The following is a 27,405-nucleotide window of genomic DNA, read 5'->3' as shown; positions in this document are numbered from 1 at the left end:
CGACTTAGGGTCCTTCAAGAAGCGAGCCTATCACCACCTCAAAGGCCGGCAACGCATCTGCGGTTCCTCTGGTATTGCTGATGTCCATGGGCGTCGTTGAACACCTCGGTGTTCCCGCTGCTCGTTTGTCCCCTTTTGTTATAAAAAAAAAAAATTACGAAATTCTCTCGATATATGCAATTTGCTTCATCATCAGCTCACTATATGTCCCCACCGAGAGGCTCGGAGCCTACCCTAAGTTAAGGGTGATTAGGCTATAGTCAACTGGTCAAGCGCGGGTTGGTTGACTTCACACATATCTTTGAATTACTTCTTAGATATGTGCAGGTTGCATCACGATGTTTTCCTTCACCGTAAGAACGTCGGATAAATGTACATATGTAAATGTATAAACTCATTGGTACATGGCGGGATTCAAACCCAGGACATGCAGATTGCAAGTCAAATGCTTGACCACTGAGCCACCGACGCTCTTGAGCCACCGACGCTCTGCAATTTGCTTACGGTAACATAACTTGCTCGTCACATATCTCTCAGGTAGCTCATTTGTCGAGACGAAACCTTGTCAAATTAAATATAATATATAAACATAAAACATTCTCAGAGCATCTGCCTAAGGCATATATTATTCTGATGTACGAAGTAGCGTAGTAAATATATTCATGAAAAATTACCGCGCAAGGCGAGCTTGTCTTCAAAATATTAAGGCTTGTTTTATTCAATTATTTCGCGTATTAAAATATGACTGTGTTGCGTGAATTTTGTTAATTACAGTTGTCTTGGAGGTTTTGTTTATGTTCGACCATTAACATATGAATTTATCATCCAACTTTTGTTTTTAACATAAACATTTTTGGACTAACAAATCAAATTTAACCTTTTAAAAATCTAAATTATAAATCTAACTGTCTTATGTCAATCTAAAGAAGCGTTTTAATTTGATTTTTAAAATGATTTGTTTTTAAATCTTGAATGTGATTTGTAAAAATTTTAATACCTATTTATATAAAAGAAAGTCGTGTTAGTTTCACTATTTATAACTCAAGAACGGCTTTACCGATATGGCTGAAAATTGGTGAGGAGGCTTAGAGCCAGGAGACGGACATAGGATACTATTTATTCATTTTTTTTAGAATTTGTGCCTTGAAGAGCTGCTTTTTATTTAACTTACTAATATTATAAATGCGAATGTTTAGATTGATGTGATGTAGATGGAAGGATGGGTGTTTGAAGATATCTCTAGAACTGCTGAACTGATCTCGATTAAATTTGATATACGTATAGAACATAGTCTGAAAGACACATAGGCTACACTAATTATGTTTTTTTAATATATCCACGCGGATAGAGTCGCGGTCGACAGCTAGTAATTTGTAAAAATGTTAATATGACGCATTTTACTTACCATTTCATCAGTATAGTCTCCTATGACCGGGTTATTGTTAATGTACCACTGGTAGACCTGGGCAGGTGGGTTTGCATCCACAGAACAGCCGACCCTAGCCTCACTTCCTTCTGGTATCCTTCCTTGTACTGTCTCTGACTTAAGTGTGACTGTCACTTTTGGTGCATATTTAACCTAAAAAAAGTTTAAAATAAAAAAAAAATCACTTTCAATTTCATAGCTATTCAACTTGTCAACTGGGTCAAGTCTGGTTTTTTTTTGTGTAAAATTTTAGCAGATTTTTTTTTAATTTGCTAATATTTCTGGTATCATTCCAACTAAGTTATGCTTGTGCTAGAACGGTGAGATTCGAATCTACGACCACATAATCGATTTTTGGGGGCCTAGGTTTGGTCCAGAAACTTTTACCTTTTCTTATCATCATTAGCTTACTATACGTCCTCACAGAGGGGCTCGGAGCCTACCCTAAGTTAAGGGTGATAAGGCCATAGTCAACCACGCTAGCCTACTGCGGGTTGACTTCACACATATCTTTGAGTTTCTTCTCAGATATGTGCAGGTTGCATCACGATGTTTTCCATCACCGTAAGAACGTCGGATAAATGTACATATGTAAATAGGTAATCGAAAAACACATTGGTACATGGCGGGATTCGAACCCAGGACGTGCCGATTGCAAGTCAAGTGCTTAACCCCTGAGCCACCGACGCTCTACCTTAACTTTTTAACCATTACCAAAATACAAAGCTTAGTTAGTTATTATATATTACCTCTATATGTACAGTAGCCATCCTGTACGCTCTGTCGGCAGTATTCTGTGCTTGACAAGTAATTGTCTGATTGTGGTGTGCCTTATTAGGTAGTAACCGCAACACTGACCTAAAACAATTGATACGTTAGTTCATCTGTTAACCATTAGTACAGGCATGTTAATTAATTTGTAATTTTAGGCATTATTTAAAGGCTATTTAAATTGCCATCATCAGCTCACTATACCCACTGGGGGGCTCGGAGGGGTGACTAGGTCATAGTCAACCATGCTAGCCCAATGCAGGTTGACTTCACATCTTTGAATTTCTTCTCAGATCACCATCACGATGTTTACCCTCACTATAAGAATATCGGATTAATGTAAGTAAATCGAAAAACAAATTGGTACATGGTGTTCGAACCCAGGACCTGTAGATTGCATTCATGTGCTTAACCCCTGAGCCACCTACGCACTTTAAATATATGTACTAAATTTAATAAATCCGATGTTCTTACGGTGAAGAAAAACATCGTGTTGCTGCACATATCTGAGAAGAAATTCAAAGGTATGTGTGAAGTCAACCAACCCGCACTGGGCCAGCGTGGTTGACTATGGCCTAAACACTCCTAACTTAGGGTAGGCTCCGAGCCCCTCATATAGTATAGAGAGCTGACGATGACTTAATTTAGACAATAGAACAGTTTACCTTGTTTTGAATCTCTGTTCGTCAGGCATCAGTTCAACTTTATTCTCAACATTTTTCTTTATAACAACTTGATTTCCGTCTACCCACGTTATCTATATATTAGGAAAGAATTAAACAACAATATTGTAAGCAAACTAAAGCAAAAAAAACCTCGATCACAAAAGCAATTTCAAATGGAAAATATAGAGGGGAAACTCACTTCAGCCGCCGGTTTTCCACCTTCGGAAACACACTCAATATCTACAGGTTGGTCCTCTGTGGCGTCAATGAAAGCCCCTTGTACGATCCGAGGGGGATCGGGGGCGATCAACACTGTGAGCTGGGCGTAGCGAGATCGAATTGCCGGCTCGCCTGGAATATAAAGCTGATTGGATGCATCCGACAGATTATGGAATGTTGGAGTGTTGGAAGCAAATGTTTGTGCTGGTTTAGGAATTTCCAATTTATTTTTTCCATCTTATTTTTTAAAAACAATTTCATCTTTAGTTTTATACTAGTTTTATTTTTTAAATTTATACGTTAAATTAGTGTAATTTTTTACTTAATTTTACATACAAAATCAACTATTTTGTTTAGAATTAAAAGTAAAAATATTTACTATTTAAAAATATGTTTAGTATACAGCATGTCCCTAAATTTAACGATAAGCCGGTACTGGTGTATAGCCAGGTCGACTACATAGGAAAAACACAAAAAAAATTGGGACACGCTGTATAAATTAAACATTATGAACAAATTCAAATATCATTAATAGTTGGTTTCTGAGATTCAAATCTCTGTATAAAAACTTATCGTCATCTCTGTCATTATTTGACAAAACACAGATAACGATATGTACGGTAAAACATGACCAGATAGCCACACTAACGACAAGAACTTTGAGACACTTTTTAGACATTAAAATGAGGGTGAGGGGCGCTAGTGTGCTGTGATAATTTAATTTGACGTTTGACCACCGGGTCTGAGAAAAAGGATCTATAAATTGTTTTTTAACGACAATGGCCATATTTTGAACAAATATTTCATAGTTATTTTAAATTTAAAATAGACGAAGAAATCCATGTCAGTCGCAATCCATGTCAGTCAAGTGGTATGGGAGCAAACTTACCGTTGAGACCCGAGCTAACTTGGCACTGGTATTTGCCGTCGTCTTCTAAAGTCACGTCTCTGATGTCTAGAGAATAATCACCTGCAACCAAATGTGCATATTAAATGAACTTACTAAATTATTAATTTGATTTTCATGTCCCGACTGACTCAGACTTTGTATGTAAGTTTGTATGAAGATAAATTCCATTGTAGTCGCCTTGTAGCCTAAAAGATTCAAATAACTTCAACGACTGTGGAGTCATTTGATTATTAATCTTCCTTCGTTTGATACTTTTAGACAGTATTAGTTAGAATCCTTTGGCGCAAATGACGTGCTTTCGTTACCAAGCCTAGTGTCGGAATGAATAATGAGGGACATAAACGTTGACATTTTAGTAAAGCTAGTGTCGCGTCAATACACTGGCACATTTTCGGATTTTCTTCCTAACAGTTCGAACACATATCATAACTAACATTTATTTTAATATTCCTTCTCTATCCTTTGATAAACGACATATTAACGTATGATTTTATGTCACCAGAAGACCGACTGACATATATTGGATATGTCACTTGGTTGAATTTAATCTTTTTTTTCAAATAAATAAAAAAAAGTACTAAACGTTAAGGGCTTTTTCACTAGCGATATTTCTAATTAAATGTTACTTTTGTCTTGGCCCTCTGGTGGCATAACTAAACATTACAGATTCAATTAGAATTCGGGAAAGCGGTCGAATTATTTATTCGCTATGATACAATACGTGACTCGAATGTGTATTGCGTAATAAGACTGAGAGAGACCGTGTTATTAGTTCGCAAAATTCACCAAATTATCCATTATATTGATTTGTTAGGGGCCTTGGGGTGATTTTTATACCTTAATTTATGGAACACAAAGGGCACTATAATATAATAAGAATGACCACTTAATATTATCGTGTGGTGTGTTCTTTATGTACAGTTAATTCGTTTACTAATATTATAAATGCGAATGTTTAAATGGATTAATGGGTAGATGGATGTTTGAAGGTATCTCCAGAACGGCTTCATGGATCTCGCTGAAATTTGACATAAATGTAGAATATATTCTGGACCATTGACTACTAATTAAGTCTTTTGTTGATCCTGCGGGGACGGAGTCGCGGGCGACAATTAGTATCGAATATTAGAAACTAGAACTTAGCTTACAAAGACAAGTTTTCGACCTTATTACTTTGTGATTATAAAATGGATAGGAAATAAATGTTGTTGATTGTACAGTCAGCTGCATAAATATGTTATGCATTTAATAAATATTAAAAACTTGTATGAGCCTTGGTTTCAAAAAATATGTATATAAGTATCCATCAGTGTGTATTCATGGTTAGAAGCATAAGAACGGACACATGTATACATTTTTTAAAACCTACTTGCACTAGTTTTTTTAGAATATTTGTGCAGCTGACTGTACTTTTTAAATGGTATGTATACACATCTTTTCGAATCTTTAAACCGCTATATATAAACGGTGAACAAATTTCCGTGACCTTGAGAACGTTTCAGTTTGAATGCGTCAAGCAATCATCATATCCCAAGCCAATGTTGGGGCAATGAACTTTCAATAGGCAAAAGCTCGCAAAAGCTCTAATAATACATTTAGTACAAAAACTCGTTGCGTTTAACATTATTAACATTTTAAGAATTACAGATTAATTTCTTCTTGTTACCTTCAAGTTTTATTACGCTCTAGATAATAGAATATTCCTTTATATCATTTGGCATAGATGTGTTAAGGTTCCCTAACATTAGGGTTCGCTAATTGTACGGGCAACACTTTGAGCTGTCAGGGAGAGGGACGGAAAAATTATCGATAGCTGGGAGATAGAAGTAGGTCGGTTGGACATTCGGTATCGAGCTGTTGAAGTGGACGGTTGTGGCAAGGAGAAAATAAATTGAATGTAATGTCTGGTTTTGCTTCGGTTAGACATCCTGAAATCTAGATATAGTTCCTTATATCTGTGCGTCTTATATACTACTAATATTTTTTTTAATTTCGCACGGACGGACGGAGTCACGTGTCAGGTTGTAAAATATATTGCTTCAAATTATGCTCTTATTAAAAATTACGCGATACTTTATTATTTAGTACTAGTACTTTTAAATAAACCTTCTATTTCAGTTTTTTAAATGTCGTATCTAGTTTTAAAATAATAAAAATTAAAAACGTATTGTAACGATTGGGTGTTTCCCATTGGGCCAATCAGCGTACCGGTCAAACGGCCCAATGGATTTTTTTTTACCATTGGGTCGATTGTGTCCAAAGGATCAATAAAATATTAAATCAAGTCAAATACATATATTGGGTGATCGCACTACGATACAGGTGACGTCCTCTATACACGGATCGCGTGTATTGTTCGTGTATGGTTGCCCTTATCTCCTATCTGATAAATATTAAAACAGGTGCGTAACCGTAATACATAAAACTAAAAATAAAACAAATACATAACATGATTTACCTAGATTTTTTTCATTACACTGTACTTGTTGGTTGTGCCAAATATCTCGTTTTAAAACCCGAATATTTTGTTTACTCTCTTTCACGGCCATGATTTCGTTATGTTATATTTATAAATCTTAATGATTAATTTAAATCGCAGTTCGTTCAACTGTTTTATTTAATATAACTGTCGCCCGCGATTCCGTCCGCGCGAAATTAAAAAAAAACTTAATCAGTTGTCTATGTGTTATCCCAAACTATGTCTTTTTTTAAATATTAGCAGATTTTTTTGTAAATTTACTAATATTTCTTTTACCATTCCAACTAAGCTCTAGGCTTGTGCTAGAATATGGTTTACGACAATAGTCGAATGGCGGGAATCGAACCCCCGACCTCGTGATCGGAAATCCGTACCCTTAACCATTAGGCTATTGACGCTTCTAAATGTTCTAAATGTATGCCAAATTTCATCGAGATCCGTTCAGCCATTTTGGAGATGACTTCAAATATTCATCCATTCATCCATCTAAACATTCGCATTTATAATATTAGTAGGATATTATTATTTTAAATAGCTGTCGCCCGCGACTTCGTCCGCGCCGAATTAAAAAAAACTTAACTAGTAGCCTATGTGCTCTTTCACACTATGTTCTATAAGTACGCCAAATTTCATGGATATCCGTTCAGCCGTTTTGATAACTTCAAACAAACATCCATCCATCTAAACATTCGCATTTATAATATTAGTAAAGTAACGGATCAAATCTACAGACCGCGTAATGGACGAAAATAAATGAAGATATAAATATAATTTTTTTTATTGGTTGTAAAGTGAAAAACACTCAGTGGAAATGGCATAAATCTTTCATAGACATCTCTCATCTATTCATTTATACATCGACGCGTATACATTTCAATCCAATACTGGAATCAAGTAAACATAGGCACGTCAAATTCAAAAAATGGCGTGCATTCTTTTTTTCATTTAGAAAAAGTAATATTGCATAATAAGAGTAGAAGTGTAAGAAGAATTTTAGCAAAAAGTTTTGGATGGTAAAAATTATAGTAAGTACCTTCGTTTACTTGGCGACGTAAATCTTCGATGCATTCTTATAGGTTTGTAAACAGACTCGCGTCGCAATTTTTCCACTTACACGCAACCTGGTTGTCAAGATCGTCGTGGGAAGTCACTAAGATTTTCAATATGGCGGAGCAAATCAATTGACATTTCAATAATAGTTTCGAAGATTTATGTTGCCTTGTGTATGAAGAATCTTATTTGTTGGTTAAGTAATAATATCCTTATTTCTATTTATTAACTAACTAGCATTCGCCCGCGATTCCGTCGACGCGGGTTTAAAAGAAAGGTTCTTAAGTATTTTCCTGGCAATTATTAGAATTTTTCTCACCTTTTAAACTTTACCTAGAACTCCACGAACATTTCTAGATCAAGATAAAATCAGTTCAGCCGTTATCGAGTTTTAGCGACACTAACAAACAGCAATTGATTTTTATATATATATATATAGATTAATCTGTATATTGGAAGATAGAGGTCCACCTTATTAAGTTTTAATCAAATTTAGTGTCATTTCATGTAACTTGTTACGGGATAGAGTCAGTACCCATGACTTCATGATAGTCTGTGTATAAAATAATTGAGTCATTGGTGCTACTAAAATAGATATTTACCTTCTTCGTCGCTTCCAATCATGGAGTATCTCTCATAACCGCTCAAGTTGCGCTGTGTGCCCAAACCAAAGTCGTCTTTAGTCCACTGCAGCGTACCTATTTTGTTCTCCACTCGGCAAGGCAATGTCACCCTCGACCCGACTATCGCGCTCTGTTCAAATATTAAATAAACTGCATTAGTATAATTAATAACTGGAAAGGTAAGGTAAAGTCTAGGATTTCAAGAACTAAACGTAAGGCTTTGTACACACAACATTTAATCTTCGATGAATAATTAATAAACATAATATTATAAGTTAATATGGCTACAAAACACAAAACAAAAAGAGAGCGTCGGTGGCTCAAGGATCAAGCACTTGACTTGCAATCTGAAGTCCTGGGTTTGGATCCCGCCATGTACCAATGTGTGACGTTCTTACGGTGAAGGAAAACATCGTGATGCAACCTGCCCATATCTGAGAAGAAATTCAAAGATATGTGTGAAGTCAACCAACCCGCACTTGGCCAGCGTGGTTGACTATGACCTAGTCACTCCTAACTTAGGTAGGCTCCTAGCCCTTCGGTGGGGACGTATGGCGAGCTGATGATGATGATAAAATTATAAGTTAATAAGCCAACAAAATACTGTACAATATTTCTCTTTATTTAATTTATGATTAAAACAAAAAAATATATGTTTAATTCATTTGTAATTCGAATAGGTTTTTTTTATTTATGTTTTCATTTTCGATATCAAAATGATAAAACGGAACATTAACTGGTACGCCTATGGAAATCAACTAATTTATTATTCAAATTAAAACAAAACTCTCTAATTCATAAGCTTTTGATATTTCATAATAATATTAAAATTAATTGTTAATTTTTTTATATCATAAGGTGGCAAACGAACGAGCGGTCACCTGAAATCGCTGATATAGCGAAGTGACCGTTGCCTATAGACATACGCAATTGCATATGCGTTGCCTACCTCTATTCGACGGAGGTGAGGATACACAGAAAGTATATTCCCTTTCCATGCATCCTCTCATCCGGAAAGTCTACTTCCACTTCCCATCCTTACCTTATAAGACAAAAGGCGGGAAGGTAAAGAGGACTAAATTAGGCCTCCGGGACGCAATTACAGAAACTAATGTCCTTAAATAGGATTAAATCAAACAATTAAATAAATATAAGCATATTTCTCCTCTCTCTTTTTCACAATTTCTCTGTCAATCTTCGCATTATATAAAATTAATAGGGGATATAATATGCCAAGTTAATTCTAAACCGAAGAAATGTAAAAAAGTTTTTTCTAAATTAAAAGTAAATAGTCTACAAGAGTGTATGTGTATAATTTATGATTAGTTTCTGTAGAATTACAGAATTATTTAAATTATTTATATATTATAGAAAAAAAAATTAAAGTATCAAAAACACAAAAATACACTCCCAACAAGTTGTTTAAAAAAACATTTAATTTATTCTCTTAGTAAATTTACTTTTTTTTTATCCAAAAATAACTGTATTTTAACTATAAATGTTTAAAGAAATCTTAGCAGATTTTTGTTAATATGGTTTACGACCGTACCCTTAACTTAGTAATTCTTTAATTTAAAAAGTTTTTTTTAAGTAATTGTTGGTTAAAAATATTACATTCGCTATTTCTTATAACTTGGACCATACGTCACAACTGATAGGACCAACGGCAAGGCCGTTAACTTTTATTTACAACATGGAAATCTAATATTATATACTGAATTATACTAGTATGTATAAAGATCGTGCGAATCTAGATTATAAATATTCATAAGAATATTAGAAGCTTGTTTAACGCGTTACAAATACGATATTTTAACAGTGGTAGAGCCCGCTTTAACATCTTCGCAAGAATTGGCCCGGCTCGCCCGGTGAAATACCACGACCACACAGAAGACAGGCGTGAAGTGAAAGCAATTCCGGAGGCCTAATTTAGTCCTCTTTCCCTTCCCACCCTTTTGCTTATAAGGGAAGGATGGAAAGTCGAAGTGGATTTTCCGGATGAGAGGATGCATGGGAAGGGAAAATATTTTCTCTCTGTGCATCCTCTCCTCCGTCGATTAAAGGTAGGCAACGCATATGCAATTGCGTATGTCTATGGGCAACGGTCACTTCGCTATTTCAGCGATTTCAGGTGGCCGCTCGCTCGTTTGCCACCTTATGTTATAAAAAAAAATCTAATTTGAATACTATGGGCTATGAAAAATATAGTATTGTGTATTCGAATTGTCACGTTAAGAAGCGTACAGTTTGACGTGCCAATGGTAAAGAGTACTATATTTAAAGTCATGTCTATGAAAAGGTGACGGATTTGAAAAAAAATATTTTTTATTTATGTTTTATAATTTAATAATAACATAAATACGAACCTGATCTTGCGGTTCCATTGCGAAACGTTGTTCTTGGTAAGCATTAACGCATACAAAAAGGGCGGCGAGAGACAGTAACCAAATCCCGACATCCGGTCGACGCCATTGCTGTTTCCGGCGCGAACCCGCCTCAACTTGCGTTCTATTTTCGAATTTCGATTCATCCCCGCGCACGCGCACTATATACGGCATTCCATTTTCGTATCGTTTGAATTTCGCCGCCATGTCGGTTTATATCTTTGTCTCATGATGTACAAAACGATTATTTTGTCTCATTTGTCGAGATTGATTTTAGGACATGATCTGGAACAAAAGATGACATGAAATTACTAACTGAATAAGAACACAACTTATCAGAAAACGATAATTTTCCAATGCTAAAATAAATACTTGTATTATAAATGCGAATGTTTAGATGGATGGATGTTAGAAGATATCTCCAGAACGTCTTCATGGATATCGTCACATACAACATAGCCTGGAAGAACACATAAGCTACCTATTAAGTCTTTTTTAGTCCCAAGTGGACGGAGTCGCGGGCGACGACTAGTAAAAAAAAATGCTTTAATAACACTCATATATATAATAATCTGGGAGCTTTGTTTCGTGAACTAGGATATAGAACTGTGATTCAGCCAATCCCTTCCCTTTATCATTAAATCAACTTCACATTAAAAACAAAATTAAATTAATAATAGTCCTAAAACATATTCTTATCTCTCTCCTTTCTAACCAATAAAAGAGGGATGACTACGCTTCTGAACATAACATTCGGCAATCTTAAAAGAAAAATGAATAAAAGCTTTTAACATCAAATAGATTGAAGGGTTCATATCCCTTATACTGTCTTTTGTTTTTATTATTGCACACCCTTAATATCGTAAGAACATCATCCTGTAAACTTCATTTTAATGGTCTTTTAATTTATCACAGATGGATGTGTCTATGATCACCGGACGATGTTCATAACTCTGAGCAATCAGTACAGTTGCCTTTACGATTTTACATCCGAAGATTATTTTTAAATACACTGTGTTCTTAACAAGTTTAGGGGGACAATGTGCTGTATATCAGACATAGATAGGCTAGAAAGCTGACAACGTGAAAACGTCTTGCCCTTTGTTAAATACCTAACCTAATCTTACTTCTTACTAATATTTGTCGAATGTTTAGATGGATGGATGTTTGTTCCAAGGTATCTCAAGAAGGGCCCCGTAGATCTTAGTGAAATTTAGCACAGATATAGAACATAGTCTGGTAGAACACATAAGCTACTTATTAATTTCTTCTTTAATTCCGCGCTGACGAAGTCGCGGGCCACAGCTAGTTTTTTGATTTATTTGAATTTCACACTACCGCTTAATATATCGTTAGAAAATCTCATTTCAAATTAGCAAATAAATAAGCAGCCTCTGCAGGTGGTCAATAACCAAATCATTGCGAGATAGATTTACGTAAATATTTCGATGTTTTAATTATTCATGATAGTATACTATTATATAAGTTGCTTGGTCTGGTTTATAAAAGTAATAAAATCAAGTTTTAACTCTACTGAATGTAATCAATAATTTTTTGTTAGTGCATCATAACTTACCTGCATAGAATTAGTACCGAAAGGGAAAGAGGAAAATTAAGTTTTTTTTATAAGAGAAGGGGGCAAACGAGCGACGGTAACACCGAGGTGATCAACGACACCCATGGACATCTGCAACACCAGAGGAACTGTAGATGCGTTGCCGGCATTTAAGGAAATGGTATGCTCGCTTCTTGAAGATCCCTAAGTCGTATTGGTTTGGAAATACCGCCGAGGACAGACCGTTCGACAACGCGACTGTGCGAGGCAAGAAATTTTTGGTTCCACCGCGCTAGGGGAAATGAGAGGGTGGTATGCTTAAAAAAAACTTGGCTATTACGTTTAGTTTGCATTAGATGTCTACAGACAGCGGTCACTTCGCTATTAGCGCTATCGTAATTAAAGATTCGAATTCATAACTGTTACATCAGAAGTCCGTACGTCTAGTGGACTAATGGGGCTTAAGCTATACGAAACAAGTACACAAAGGCTAGTATAAAATGCAAACGAGTACATTATTAGCATAATTCACCCAAAGCCGTTTTATTACGTTGCCTGCTGTTTAATTTAATATTTAGCGACAATTATCCAACGGTTATTTCAACGTTACTGTTTCAAAATAAACATCTTAATTACGTTTGGACGTTTATTACATTTTTAAATAGAATAGATCAACAAGTTTATGTAGGGAATTCACGTATTGATTGGCGTCATGGTTAGTGATATTAAAATGATTAATTTTATTTCTCCTTTATATTGCTATTTTTAGAGAGCGTCAGTGGCTCAGGGTTCAAGCACTTGACTTGCAATCTGTAGGTCCCGGGTCCGAATCCCGCCATGTATCAATGTGTTTTTCGATTTCCGATTTACATATGTACATTTATCCGACGTTCTTACGGTGTAGGAAAACATCGTGATGCAACCTGCACATATCTGAGAAGAAATTCAAAAGATATGTGGAGGTGAAGTCAACCAACCCGCACTTGTCCAGCGTAGTTGACTATGGCCTAATCACCCTTGACTTAGGGTAGGCTCTGAGCCTCTCGGTGGGGACGTATAATGAGATGATGATAAAGAGTTTTATTTTTGACCGACTTCCTAATAAAGTATAAGTCTTCTCCAACCTTTTCCACCTGTGCTGTTGCTCTTATCGCCTTCCCAACACTGTATGTTCTGCCGACTTTTCTTGCACCTGATAATCCTATTTAGTGGTATGATACGATTTTAATATTTAATACTGTAAACTTAAAATCGGTAATGCTTTTCAGGTAGGCTGGTACTTCATTATATTCCTCATCAATAAGCAATAACAATTTTATGTTATAAATATGTCGTTTTAAAATAATTCAGTGGTAACGCATATGCTAAGTTGATAATACTAATGTGACCCGCACATGCCTCGGCCATGTGGTGACAAAGTAATCTCGGTACAAAGATATTCGACCACTGGAAGTGGCCTAACAACACATGCGACAAAAACACGGTACCTGCTGAATGGTATTAATATTTTAAAAGAACGATGTGTTCTAACTAATCTTACTAATATTATAAATTTTTGAGTTAAATTTTAGATAGATGAATGGATGTTTACTATAAGGTAACTCCAAAACGGCTGCATGGAGCTCGTTAAAATTTGGATGTAGAATGTGTTGGAAGAACATATTGGCTACTAATTAAGATTTTTTTTTTAATTACACGCGATGGAATCGCTGGCAATAGCCTACATTAGTTAAAAGAGAAGTAAAACATAAACATATCTTTATAAAAATGTCAAAAAACGGATTATCACAAGTCTCTTCTAGATTCGTTACCTCTGTGTTTTTACCTACCATATCGTTGGCGCATGTGGTCGGGACAAATATTATTTTAACGCCTACTTTTTTATAATTATGTGTACTTCGGTTAATTGTCGCGGTCTGTGGCCAAGATGGTTACCAGTTCCCATGAATTGATAGTTTGTTTTTTTTTTATCCTTTCATTGAAAGATCTATAATTATTACTAGCTGTCGCCCGCGACTCCGTCCGCGCAGGATTAAAAATAGATGTTGGCCGATTCTCAGACCTATTCAATATGCTCACAAAATTTCATGAGAATCGATCAAGCCGTTTCGCAAGAGTATGGGAACGAAAATTGTGACACGAGAATTTTATATAAAAGACTAGCTGTCGCCCGCGACTCCGTCCGCGCGGGATTAAAAATAGATGTTGGCCGATTCACAGACCTACTCAATATGCTCACAAAATTTCATGAGAATCGGTCAAGCTGTTTCGCAAGAGTATGGGAACGAAAATTGTGACACGAGAATTTTATTTATAAGATTATGCGAAAATTTAATTTATGTTTTAATTTATATTCTTAGTTAATTTTAGTATAATTAAACTATGAGTCGCGAATAGGTCAGCACAAAATAAATTTTAAACAACGTGGGAGCCAACAGTAGAGTGAAGAGGTATCTACTAAGCTTCAACACTTTTCAACTTCAACATTAGGGGCGATTGTGGCCAAGCCCTAGCTTACTTATATTAAAAATGCGAATGTTTAGATGGATGGATGGATATTTGAAGGTCTCTAAAGAACGTCTGAATGGATCTCGCTGAAATTTGACCTTGATGTAGAACATAGTCTGGAAGAATACATGCTATTTTTTAATTGGCGAGTCGCAGTCTTCAGCTTGTTCAATATAAAATACTTGTTTATTACATTAACATCGCGTCGAATTAATTACAATAAAGGCGCACACACACGGAGATAAACAATATCACGCGTTACGCAACTCAATTAAACAATTGTGGCCAACATAAACGTTTATTATTCGTGAGCAATGAAGTCCATTTAAGGATTATTTTTAATTATCTTTTTAATTATTCGTGGCATAAGAAAATTAATGATTAATGACTCGTTCGCCTATTAAATCGCCACGCCTACACGCTAAACTTTTGCTCTTTAGTGTACTTAAAATGTATTTTTTTATTTTTAATAAATTACGTCATTAGTGCGTTAGTTCTATCTGTAACAAAAAATAAAAGCGAGAAATACTTAACTAGATTTTTTTATAAGTATAATGTGTTTGATCGAATGAGAAATTCGTCATTTTACAATTTGACTAGGAATATTAACTGTCAAATATTGAAATAAAAGAGTTACATTCAGAATAGCAGTTACAGTTCTATGCTATCTTATTTCTTAGTAATATTATAAATGCGAATGTTTGGTTGTATGCAGAAATTTGGCATAGATGTAGAACATAGTCTGGAAGAACATATTGGCTACTAATTAAGTTTTTTTTAAATCCGCGCGGACGACTGCTATCTTACTAATGTTAGAAATGAAAATGTTTAGATGGATAGATGGCTTTTTGTTACAAGGTATAATCAGAACAGATGCATGGATCGCGTTGAAATTTGGCATATGCAGAACATAGTCTGGAAGAACACATAGGCTACTAATTAAGTTGGACAGATGGTACTAGCATAAAAATCCCTTTTCATAAACCCATTGTGGCTAATAAATCCTCCTAAACTTATAAAAACCTTGTTCACACTTACACAGAAACAGTGGGTTAATTTAACGTTTTTTTGGCAATAAATTAACAAAACAGTAGGTGGTCGTCACTACGCGACTTGAGGGACTTTCATTGCCGTAATTGTTTTAAAAGGCGCCCCTAATATTTATTCATGAAATTGTAGTACGAAATTCCGGATTTTATTAGTGAACTTTTTTTTATGAAAATTACAGGCGTGAAGTGGAAGTAATTCCGCGTTTCGTCTGATGAGTGTGCGTCCCGGAGGCCTAATTTAATCCTCTTTCTCTTTCCACCCTTTTTCTCATAAGGAAAGGATGGGAAGTGAAAGTGGACTTTCCGGATGAGAGGATGCATGGGAAGGGAAAATATTTTCTTTCTTAGCATCCTCTCCTCCGTCGATTAAAGGTAGGCAACGCATATGCAATTGCGTATGTCATGGGCAACGGTCACTTCGCTATTTCAGCGATTTGAGGTGGTCGCTCGCTCGTTTGCCACTTTATGATATAAAAAAAAGTCTGATTCCGTAAGCTTCTTCTATTGAAATGTATATTTGAAAGTATATTGTTATTTTTATTTATTAAAAGAGAATGAATGAGAATATACTAGCCCTAGCGGTTGACTTCATCAGCGCAGAATTAAAAGTATGCGTATAATTCGCGTGTAACAGCTACCTTCCTATCAAAGTCTTGTTAAAATCGGTCCAGCTGTTCCGAAACAAATGGTCATGCGATCAGACATACATACAGACAGGCAAAATTAAAAAATATAGTTTTTAATATTATTTATATTCAAATGAATGAAGTGTAAGAAAGTATTGCAACAAAGTCGAAGGCAAACTCTAGTTTTAAATTAAAATAATTCAATTTTCAGAAACTATTAGTTAATTTTACTTTCGTATCATGATTTATCCAATTTATTAAACTCAAAACGTTCAAACATAGTTATAAAGCTGTTTATTTTGTCGAGATATCACGCGGACCTGGTAAATGCATTTGTTGTGCGCGATTCACAATCCATCATTGTCGGACCAGCACCGGCGAGCATAGAGGCGTTGCAACAATAAGTAACTGACCAATACAAACTTTCTAAATAACGACCTAAATAATCGATCTTAAATATCCGTTCATCTTAAATCTTACTTCTTACTAAACCCTAAAACCCTACTAATATAATAGAATGATGGAATGGATGGATGTTTGTCTGAAGGTATCTCCGGAAAGGAACAATGGATCTAGATGAAATACGGCATAGAACATAGTCTGGAAGAACACATAGGCTACTTATAAAGTTCTTTTTCAATTCTGCGCAGACAACGTCGCGGGCAACACAATTTTTAATACATTCAAATGATATAAGACCGTAAACTCAGTACAAGATGACAAATGTAAATGTGTCCTCGGCTTCCAAAGCACTAAAAAGAAGATGTATAATGATGTGAACTTTAAAAAAGCTTTTTATGAGTTTAAAAGTTATTTGATTTCCAGTTACAGGGTGATGCAAATTTGGGCCGCGGACGAGAGCGAAAGCGTGCCCGTGGTCACGTCCCGATGCGTTGGAGGAACAGAGGGGTTTAGTGGGTATGCCTCCGCTATGGAGGAGAATCCCACATAACTACCGCGTCCCCGCCGGGGCGCGGAGTATGCATAAAGCATTCCCCTCTGAAAAAAAAGGGTGATGCAAATTTAGGTCTCCTAGAAAACATTACAGTTAAATTAATAAAACTGTTTCAACTAACATTTAAAATATAAATTCTTAACACATTAAAAACAATCAAGCAAAAGTTATAAAACAAATTTCTCGACACATAAAAATTAATTCTCCAACCACAAAGTGAATTAAATTTTAAGAAAATATTACAACAACAAAGTATTATATTGCGTCATCACTCGTTATATTAATTATCGTAATTTTAAATGGACCGATACAATTTGTATGGAACGCCCACGCAATATTTCTAAAACACGACACCGATTGCGTGTGGTCCCATTAGAAAATATCAAATGTCACTACGCAACGCCCCCGTGGCTTATTGCTCGGTATTACGATGGTTTAACCGTGGGTTTTTAAAACCAGAATTTCTATTTAAAAAATGTTATCTCTGTTTTTTCAATAATGATAGGGATAGCGATATGTTTAATATAGAGAATCTAGTCTCAGAAACCCACGGTTAGAGCAGTTGAGATCGGAAATCTAAATGATTGAAACTTTTCTATTTATTATATAATTTCTTGTTGCAGAAACTTCTTGGTATTAAAGAGCGATAAAACATTTCAGAGTGGTTAATATTAGCTTACTTATATCATAAATGCAAATGTTTGGATGTATGGATGGATGTTTGTTAGAAAGTATATCTCCGGAACGGCTGAACGGATCTTGACGAAAATGGACATACATAGTTCAGAAGAACATATATATTTTTTTATATCAAAAGGTGGCAAACGAGCGAGCGGCCACCTGAAATCGCTGAAATAGCGAAGTGACCGTTGCCCATAGACATACGCAATTGCATATGCGTTGCCTACCTTTAATCGACGGAGGAGAGGATGCACAGAAAGAAAATATCTTCCCTTTCCATGCATCCTCTCATCCGGAAAGTCTACTTTCCATCCTTTCCTTATAAAGAAAAGGATGGGAAGAGAAAGAGGACTAAATTAGGCCTCCGGGACGCACACTCATCAGACTGTACGCGGAATTGCTTCCACTTGACGCCTGTCTTCTGTGTGGTCGTGATATTTCAACGGGCGAGCCGGGCCAATTCGTGCGAAGATGTTAAAGCGGGCTCTACCACTGTTAAGGCTGCTAATTAAGATTTTTTAGTTCCGCGCGGACGGAGTCGCGAGCGACCGCTAGTATCGCAATAAATACTAGAATCAGGAGCTCGACTGATCATAAGTTACTGTTATACTAACAACTGTTAACATTTTAGAGTAGTGGGGATCAAAAAAATGATGCTAAAAAAATTCTAAAATTAGTAGTTTTACTAAATTTATAATACGTTTAAAACGGTAAATTAGGCTAGTACATACTAGTATTAACTTTCAACCACATTATCACAACGTGGGATTGTGGTGGAATACAACGCGTGGGCAATAACATGATATTCACGTGGAATGTCACAGATCAACCCACTCACATTTCACATCACCGTGTCAATTCTTGACTAACATTTTATTCCATACTAGCTGTCGCCAGCGATTTCGTTCGCGCGAAATTAAAAAACTTAACAAATAGCCTATGTTCTTCCAGACTATGTTCTATATATATGCCAAATTTCAGATAGATCTATGCAGGCGTTCTGGAGATACCTTCAAACAAATATCCATCTAAACATTCGCATTTATAATATTAGTAAGATGCAGTAAGAAGAAAATGACAACATAAAAGCTATGATAACAAAAAAATGTTAATAAAATAACACCCTGTAACGACGATCAACTACTTTAGTTGGAATTGGTTACATGGTGTTTCATTTTTCTTCAAATAAACAAAACAACAAACAATTTAAATAATTTTAAATCAATCCAGGTGGTATATTGGAAGTGTTTGTTAATGTATTTGTCTATTTCAGTAGTAATACGCTATCTGTGGACCCCTCGAAAGTTCAACGTTCGTACATATTTAGAAGGGAATGGGAAACAAAAGTAAAACAAACTGAGAACGTCGGGGACCTATTCTGAGAGCGTTCGAGATATGTCTAATGACTACTCAGTTAAAAGGAATAACTATCTTTAGTAGAATACATCTGTAGTATTTAAATTGCTATAGTTGTTAAGAAAACATCTACTAAGACGTAGTTTAAATATATGAAATTATTTTTACTACATTTTAGTACTACTAAGAATCATCATCATAAACCAAACAAATTTTAGCCATGACGTCTTCCATTTACCCGCTTAATATTAGGGTACTAGCTGTCGTCCGTGAGTTCAGCCGCGCGGTATTAAAAAAAAACTTAATTAGTAGCCTATGTGTTCTTTCGGCGGTTTCTAGAGCGTCGATGGCTCAGTCACTTGACTTGCAATCTGCAGGTCCTGGGTTCGAACCCGCGTTATACCAATGTGTTTATCGTTTTCCGATTTACATATGTACATTTATTCGACATTCTTACGGTGAAGAAAAACATCGTGATGCAACCTGCACGTATCTGAGAAGAAATTCAAAGATATGTGTGATGTCAACCAACCCGACTGGGCCAGCGTGGTTGACTATGGGTATCGTATAGTGAGCTGATGATGTGTTCTTTCGGACTGTGTTCTACATTTTTGCCGAATATTAGCGAGGTCCATGCCCATCCATCTAAACATTCATTTATAATATTGGTAAGATTATTTTATGTGGGATTGTTTGTATGTCAAGCTTTTATTGGGGTACAATCGGGTTTGTTTTTTTAAATTACTTGAGGAGCATATATTTTCCTGTTTAATATTAAAAATAACATTTATAACTACGACCATATGTTTTAAAGTAAATCATTAAAATATTCCTTAAGAATTGATACGCAAAATTTTTATGTTTATTCAAAACACGAGGTTACCCATTAAAATCTTGTGAATCTTTAAACGTTTTAAAACACCATTTTAACAATATAAACAATACTTCTTAGAAGTCCAGTTCGTTATGTTTTGAGATTTTTTCCTTATTTGTAGAAACGTTTTTGTCGACTGACACATCCGGCGTAGCAATATTTTATGGTTAACGAAACTATTCCGTTGGGAATCCAACTGAAGTTATATCGAAAAACTCGGACGTCGAGTGAAAACGTGTTGACATTTTTCTGAGGATAAATAATGGTACTTATAGGTTTCCTAGTGTTCTGTAGATTGCCTAGATCATATTTCAGAGAGTCTATCAAGGACTCTTACGATATGCGTTTGACGTAATCAATAAAATTAATCGTTGTACTTGATGCTTTACAAATCTAATACAAATTTTATCGATAACGTTACGAATACTTTCACTCTAATGTAATAGGCCCTCAGTTGTGGAATTTTTCATGTTTGTCATATGATAGTATTGGTTCCGCGTTGTTAGTCTCTTTTGAATTATTTATTTTGAATGATTGTTGAAATTAAAGTAATTATTAAAAATTCAAATTTTTAACGACATTATCTATCGATTTACAAACTTATAAACAAACGCAATCTCGAAATGTCCCATTAAATATTAGCATGTCCTTCAAAACACAAATGAGTATTTTATCATTTGGCGAAACACCGCAGAGCTAGATCTACGGGAGCTAAAAGTAATGGACTGGCAGGAGAAGGCTTAAGACAGGCGACTTTAGCGATCTCTTGTGTTTTTTTTTATATAGGAGAAGGGGGCAAACGAGCAACGAATCGCCTAATATTATTTGATCCGACGCCCATGGACATCCACAACGCCAGAGGAACTGCACATGCGTTGCCGGACTTTAAGTAACTTGCAGGCGTAGTGTTCTTTTCTTGAAGGCCCCTAAGTCGTTACTGTTTGGAAATACCGCTGAGGACAGGGTTGGGTCGGAGTCCAAGTCCCACTTTAGGTCGATGCGGCAACAAAGTAAGTATTTTATCTTTTAAATTACATTACCGTTTAATGGATTCCGTTAATACAGAATTCGATTTTGACAAGATGCAATCGTAATAAATTTATTGCTTCCCATTAAGTCCACTTGAGTTCATTTCGAGATTTGCACACATATGTACTCGTAAGTATATATAATAAAGATATCTCGTCGTTTTAGTACAAATTGTAATGACTTTATGAAACATGCTTATTTATCTAGTGACATTAAGATTACTAGCCACTATCCTTAATCTTCTACTTGACTAGAAGAAGCCAGTGAAGCATTCCATATTTGTCAAGTAAACCGGAAATGGCTGCACATCAAGTTTGGCTCTTAAAAATTGACATAGTATTTTCTTTATAATTATTTCTTGACTATCATTGTAATCTTACTAATATTCTAAATGTGAATGTTTGGATGGATGGATGTTTGTTTGTATGTATCTCCTAAACGGCTTAAGGGATCTCACTGAAGTTGGCATACATGTAGAACATAGTCTGGAAGAACATATAGGGCACTTATAAGTTTTTTTTAATTAAGCGCGGTTGCAGTTGCGTGCGACAGCTAGTAAATACATAAATGTAAATAATTTGCAAACTTAAAAGCCCTCTAGCGGCTAAACGAAAAAAAAAAGTTGAGTTAAATCGTCATATTTTCGACCAAGGAATCATTCCCGGACACCCTGTATATTTATAAAACTTAAAAAAAAGAAAACACGAGTAGAATATAGCTACATGTATGATATTAACCTAATTTGCGATTTAATAGGCCGATGTTTTATTCTAGTTTTTACAGCTTTGTCTTGTTTCGTAAGTTTCATGGAATGACGTAAGCGAGTTATCAAAAACATGGACGTTGGAAGCTGTGTGTTATACGAAATTGTTAAGAAATATTTATCCTCAGTACAGTTACTTTAGGTTAGGTTAGTTAGTTAGGTCTGAATAAAAAATTACGCTTCTGCTGATTGTGAAATAAGATTTAAAATAACTACTCAAACTATAGTCATTTAACAGTGGTGGAGCCCGCTTTAACATCTTCGCACGAATTGTCCCGGCTCTCCCGGTGAAATACCACGACCACACAGAAGACAGGCGTCAAGTGGAAGTACAGTCTTATGAGTGTGCGTCCCAGAGGTCTAATTTAGTCCTCTTTCCCTTTCCACCCTTTTATAAGGTAAGGATGGGAAGTGTAAGTGGACTTTCCGGATGAGAGGATGCATGGAAAGGGGATATACTATCTTTATGTGCGTCCTCTCCTCCGTTGATTGCGTATGTCTATGGGCAACGGTCACTTCGCTATTTCAGCGATTTCAGGTGACCGCTCACTCGTTTGCCACCTTTTTATAAAAAAAAGTCAGGTCAGTTCTTTCACTAAAATAAAAACATGTGAGTTAAGTAGTTATTTAATTAGTCTATTATAAAAAAGAAAGTTTGAATAATTTTTATTTAAACCTTCTCTTTTATTCTACATTTTTTTTGATTAAAAGCATAAATCGAATACTGCAAGGTATAAAACTAAATATATATTAATATATCAAAATTACGACGTATTCGATATAAGCTTTAAATATTTGATCGCGAAGAAGCTCCAATACATCATGTCCGGGAAGATTGATGACGTCACAAAAATGGCGAGAAAACAGTTGACAATTGCGCCAATTCTTGCAGTAATTGGAATTTATTACGATTTATATCCACCAATAAGACATCATACTAATATTATAAATGCGAATATTTAGATGGATGGATGGATGTTTAAAAGTATATCCGGGATGGCTCAAAAGATGACGAAATTTAGCACAGAAGTAGAAAATAGTCTGGAAGAACAAGATTTTTTTTAATGCCGAGAGGACAGTTGCAGCTAGTTTAATAATAAATTATATCTTTTAAAAAAGTTATTTAAAAAACTATAGACGACCAACAGGTTAGAAATAGTAGAAAAATAGAGCGCCTTAACATAAATAATATGCAATTAAAAAGTTTTTATCACGTAAAATTGCCAAGGCCAATAAAAGCTTACGTAGAAAACTTTATTGAATTCAAAAGTAAGAAAAATAGAGCACGCTGTGATATTTATTATGCCCACTTTTCCGACTATATGTAATTATTCTGAAGTAGAAAATGGGGTCATTGTCCGACTTTGCTCATTCTTTTCTATTTTTTCAATAACTCTGACGGAGGAAAGATAAACTGCCGTAGATTTTTGTGTCGCAATTTTTAAATAAAATCAACCTTGATGTAAAAGTAAAGTTTGTTACAATTAAACGAATACATAATATTAATTACGTTTTATGAATTCTTTTATAATTTTTTTAACGTAATAAAAACTCACCTCTTGTGTTAATATTCACAAAATCCTTTAAAAATTCAATAAATATTTGACAATATATTTTAAACACACTTAATCATTTTCGGGATTCGAAACAAAAGAATTCGAAGTTCGAATTTCGGAATTTCCCCGAACGAGAGCCGGGCGCGTCGAGTACGTGACTAACTCGAACTCGAAAACGTACGCTTAGAATATTCAAATGTATATTTTTAGAATACGCCCCCTTGTAAAGACTATCATGAAAACGGCCCGGACGACGATTGGAGGGTTTTTGGAGAACTTCCTTCCACATTTTAGGGTGAAACATCACCAAGAAAGAATAATTTGCCGTCAACAGTATTAATAGCGGGAATCAAACATCCGAAAAAAAAACAAAAAAAACATACTTCCACGCGTCCGTAACTCTTTTTCCTGACTGAAATTCCTTATAATATCACAGAAGTTCCACTTTAAAACTACAGTCAAGCTTACAAATATTATAAACACGATTGTTGTTAGAAGGTATGTCCAAAACGGCTGCATGGATCTCGCTGAAATTTTGCATAGATGTTGAACATAATCTGGAAGAACACATAGGCTAATTTTTTTAATTACCCTTAGACGGAGTCGCGGGCTACAGCTATTGTTCTTATTATGGTTTGAGACTGTTAATATTAATTTAGTCCTCTTTCCCTTCCCACCCTTTTTCTTATGAGGAAGGGTTGGGAAGTGGAAGTGGACTTTCCGGATGAGAGAATGCATGTAAAGAGAAAACATTTTCTTTCTGTGCATCCACTCCTCCATCGATAAAAGGTAGGCAACACATATGCAATTGCGTATGTCTATGGGCAACGGTCACTTCGCTATTTCAGCGATTTCAGGTGGCCGCTCGCTTGTTTGCCACCTTATGATATAAAAAAAAAGCTTCATTGTCGACGTGACGTGGCTGAGTGAGCGAGATGTGGTGACCCTTAATTGACTTCTATATTAAAAGTTTCCATATGCAAATTATAATTTCCTGTCGGCTATGTACTGCGTACGTATTTGCGTCCAAATGAGTCATACAGTTTTTTCGTAATTCTCTCATCATTCATGAATCATAGTTACGTCTTCGGTTAATGCGTGAAAACATATGGTGAAGACGAGCAATGTGTTCAAAACTACACTAGCAGTTGCCCGCGATTTCATACGGATATTAAACATAGTCTATGCGTTCTTCCAGACTATTTTCTACATCCATGCCAAATTTCATCGAAATCCTTTATGCCGTTCTGGAGATACCTTCAAACAAACATCTATCCATTTAAATATTCGCATTTATAATATGAGTAAGTAATGTAGAGACTCAGAGAGGTTTTCTTGATTCATAATATACAAATATCAAAATGTTAGAAGTAAAACGTCTAACAAAATCTACTATGATACTTGACTGATACACACATATAGGTCATCATCATCATCATCAGCTCAATATGCGTCCTCATCGAGGGGCTCGGAGCCTACCCCAAGTTAGGTGTGATTAGGCCATAGTCAACAACGCTGGCCCAATGCTGGTTGCTTTACTTCACATATATCTTCAAATTTCTTCTCAGATATGTGAAGGTTGCATCACGATGTTTCCTTCACCGTAAGAACGTCGGATAAATATACGAATGGCAGGATTCGAACCCAGGACCTACAGATTGCAAGTCAAGCGCTTAACCCCCGAACCACCTACGCTCGTATATGTGCTCTCGTTTGCTCTGATCTAGTAATAAGATACTTTGTCGGAGAGACCATGTCGTCTATTTTTATCTAAAGCTCTATATTGTTATCTCCGTGACCATATGGTCCTTCGAGGGTGTTGACAACAGGGTAGGGGACGAAAGGTATTTATAAGTAAAGAGGGGACACATTTAAATTTAAAAATACCTACCGAATATTTAGCGGAAACAAAGATTCTAAATTTATTCACGCTAAAAGCATTTTGAATTCCTTTCTAAATGGTTTTGCTTTTCAATACTCTTGATTTCTTTGCACACATGCTGTACTCAAAGTATTTAATTGGTCACTAAGGGTGACCTTTTACTACAATTATAAGGATGTAGAACCTTAATCTAATTAGTATAGATTAATAATTCCTCAGAACAAATTGAAGAGAGAACAAAAACAATTTTAATCTTACTAATATTATAAATACGAAAGTTTAAGGATGGATGTTTGAAGGTATGTATCTCCAGAACGGCTGAACGGATCTCGATAAAATTTGGCATAGACATAGAACATAGTTTGGAAAAACACATAGGCTGCTTATCACGTTTGTCTTAAATTCCGCGCGCACAAACTGGATAAAAGATGGATCTCAAAAACAAATGACTGAAACACTCTTAATTTAAAAATAGAGTAATAGATAGAGACACATAGTGTAACGAGGAGTGATTCTCGAAGTCCCTTCAATGGATGATTTATTATGTAACAAAGCGTTTCCTTCAAAAATTCACGGAACGTCAACAACTAATGTAGCGGAACGCGACGTGTGAGTCAATAAAAAAGTATAAAAACTATGGAGTAGTTAATTTAAAATATTACAGAATAAATTGAATTATATTACTAATATTATAAATGCGAAAGTTTAGATGGATGATTGAAGGTACCTCCAAAACGGCAGAACGGATCTCGATGAAATTTGGTATAGATGTAGAACATAGTCTGGAAGAACACATAGACTAATTATGTTTGCACTTAATTTCGCGCAGATGGATCGCGGGTGACGGCTACTTTTATAATAATATATATTTTAATTCTCTAAATATTATTATATATGTCCTCTCAATTGAGTGGATATTGATTATGCTAGATAATTTGTAGTCCTATATCACTTACGTATATTCAGATTTGGACATTGTTAAATGCTACCAAATTTAAATTTATGCTTTCTTCCTTACTGCAATACGGGATTTATAGTTTATCCTACAACGGGTATGACTATAAATTTTGCTAGCGTGATTTATACTACAGAGGTTTAGTTAAACTGTTGCCCAGTTGGATAAACACGTACAAAAATTGTGAGTGATTTTTTCATTTGTTCAATAGATGGCGCGCATCGCCTACTAGATCGCGATGTAAAGATACGCGGAGGTGAACTCAATAATTGTTCACAGTTTAGTTTTACTCAGCTAATCCGGTAACAATAACGAAGTAACAGCCCGAGTTGATGCTCATGAGGGAGCCCTCGAGTCTTGTTACTCTTAAACGAGGTTCAGGCTAAGCGCCATCTGCGCTCGGCCACCTCAAGCCCGGTGAAGCTGTAAATGCCTCTTCAAGGTAAACTGTGACTACTAAGTCACAAAAAAAAGTTTTACTAAGGTTCTTTTATTTACAAAAAGCTTAAAAACACAAAAATCTTTTTGTGTCGGTTTAAAGTTATATTTTTCAAGAACATTATATTAAAGCATTGAAAGATATGTGCGTATAACATGAGCGTCGGTGGCTTAGGGGTTAAACACTTTAGTTGAAATCTGTCCTGGGTTCAAATCCCGCCATATACCAATGTGTTTTTCGATTTCCGATTTACATATGTACATTTATCCGACGTTCTTACGGTGAAGGAAAACATCGTGTCGCAACCTGCACATATCTGAGAGGAAATTCAAAGATATGTGTGAACTATGGCCTAATCACCCTAACTTAGGGCTCCGAGCACCTCGGTGGTGACGTATAGTGAGCTGATGATGGAATTGTAAGAAATGTGTATTTCTGTGATATGAATAAAAGCTCAATACTTCGCCAAAACATTACTCGTTTAATCTTTGATTTTCACACTGAAAAGGTTAAATTTAACCTTTCGAATGCGAAAGTATATTTAATAAATGCACAAGCAATTAAAACTTTCCTCATATTTCGAACAAAACTGAAAAAGTCATGACGAAGTGAAAAAAAGTCACTTTACAACTTTGAAAAAAGTTTTACAA

The 27,405-nt window shown here is 35.4% G+C and overlaps 1 protein-coding gene across 5 annotated transcripts in view; it reads right to left on the bottom strand.

The window, feature by feature from the left end:
* LOC106125750 (irregular chiasm C-roughest protein) overlaps window positions 1-27,405 on the bottom strand; it is a 67,245-nt gene that overhangs the window by 14,149 nt on the left and 25,691 nt on the right. For 4 of the 5 annotated variants that reach the window (XM_013323062.1, XM_013323064.1, XM_013323067.1 and 1 more), the window contains 7 exons: window positions 10,510-10,812; window positions 8,123-8,273; window positions 3,971-4,051; window positions 3,062-3,213; window positions 2,863-2,954; window positions 2,176-2,284; window positions 1,406-1,579 (listed from right to left, as the gene is read on the bottom strand). In XM_013323062.1, the coding sequence (XP_013178516.1) occupies window positions 1,406-1,579; window positions 2,176-2,284; window positions 2,863-2,954; window positions 3,062-3,213; window positions 3,971-4,051; window positions 8,123-8,273; window positions 10,510-10,734 (984 nt within the window). In that variant the 5' untranslated portion in view covers window positions 10,735-10,812. Of the gene's footprint in view, window positions 1-1,405; window positions 1,580-2,175; window positions 2,285-2,862; window positions 2,955-3,061; window positions 3,214-3,970; window positions 4,052-8,122; window positions 8,274-10,509; window positions 10,813-23,479; window positions 23,646-27,405 lie in introns of those variants that run through there. The other variant, XM_013323063.1, reaches the window with a different exon arrangement.

The sequence above is a fragment of the Papilio xuthus genome, unplaced genomic scaffold (genome assembly GCF_000836235.2).
Source record: "Papilio xuthus unplaced genomic scaffold, Pxut_1.1 DF825783.1, whole genome shotgun sequence".
Taxonomy (NCBI): Eukaryota; Metazoa; Arthropoda; class Insecta; order Lepidoptera; family Papilionidae; genus Papilio; species Papilio xuthus.
Note: the sequence above shows the minus strand (reverse complement) of the source record. Positions and strands in the feature narration are given on the sequence as shown.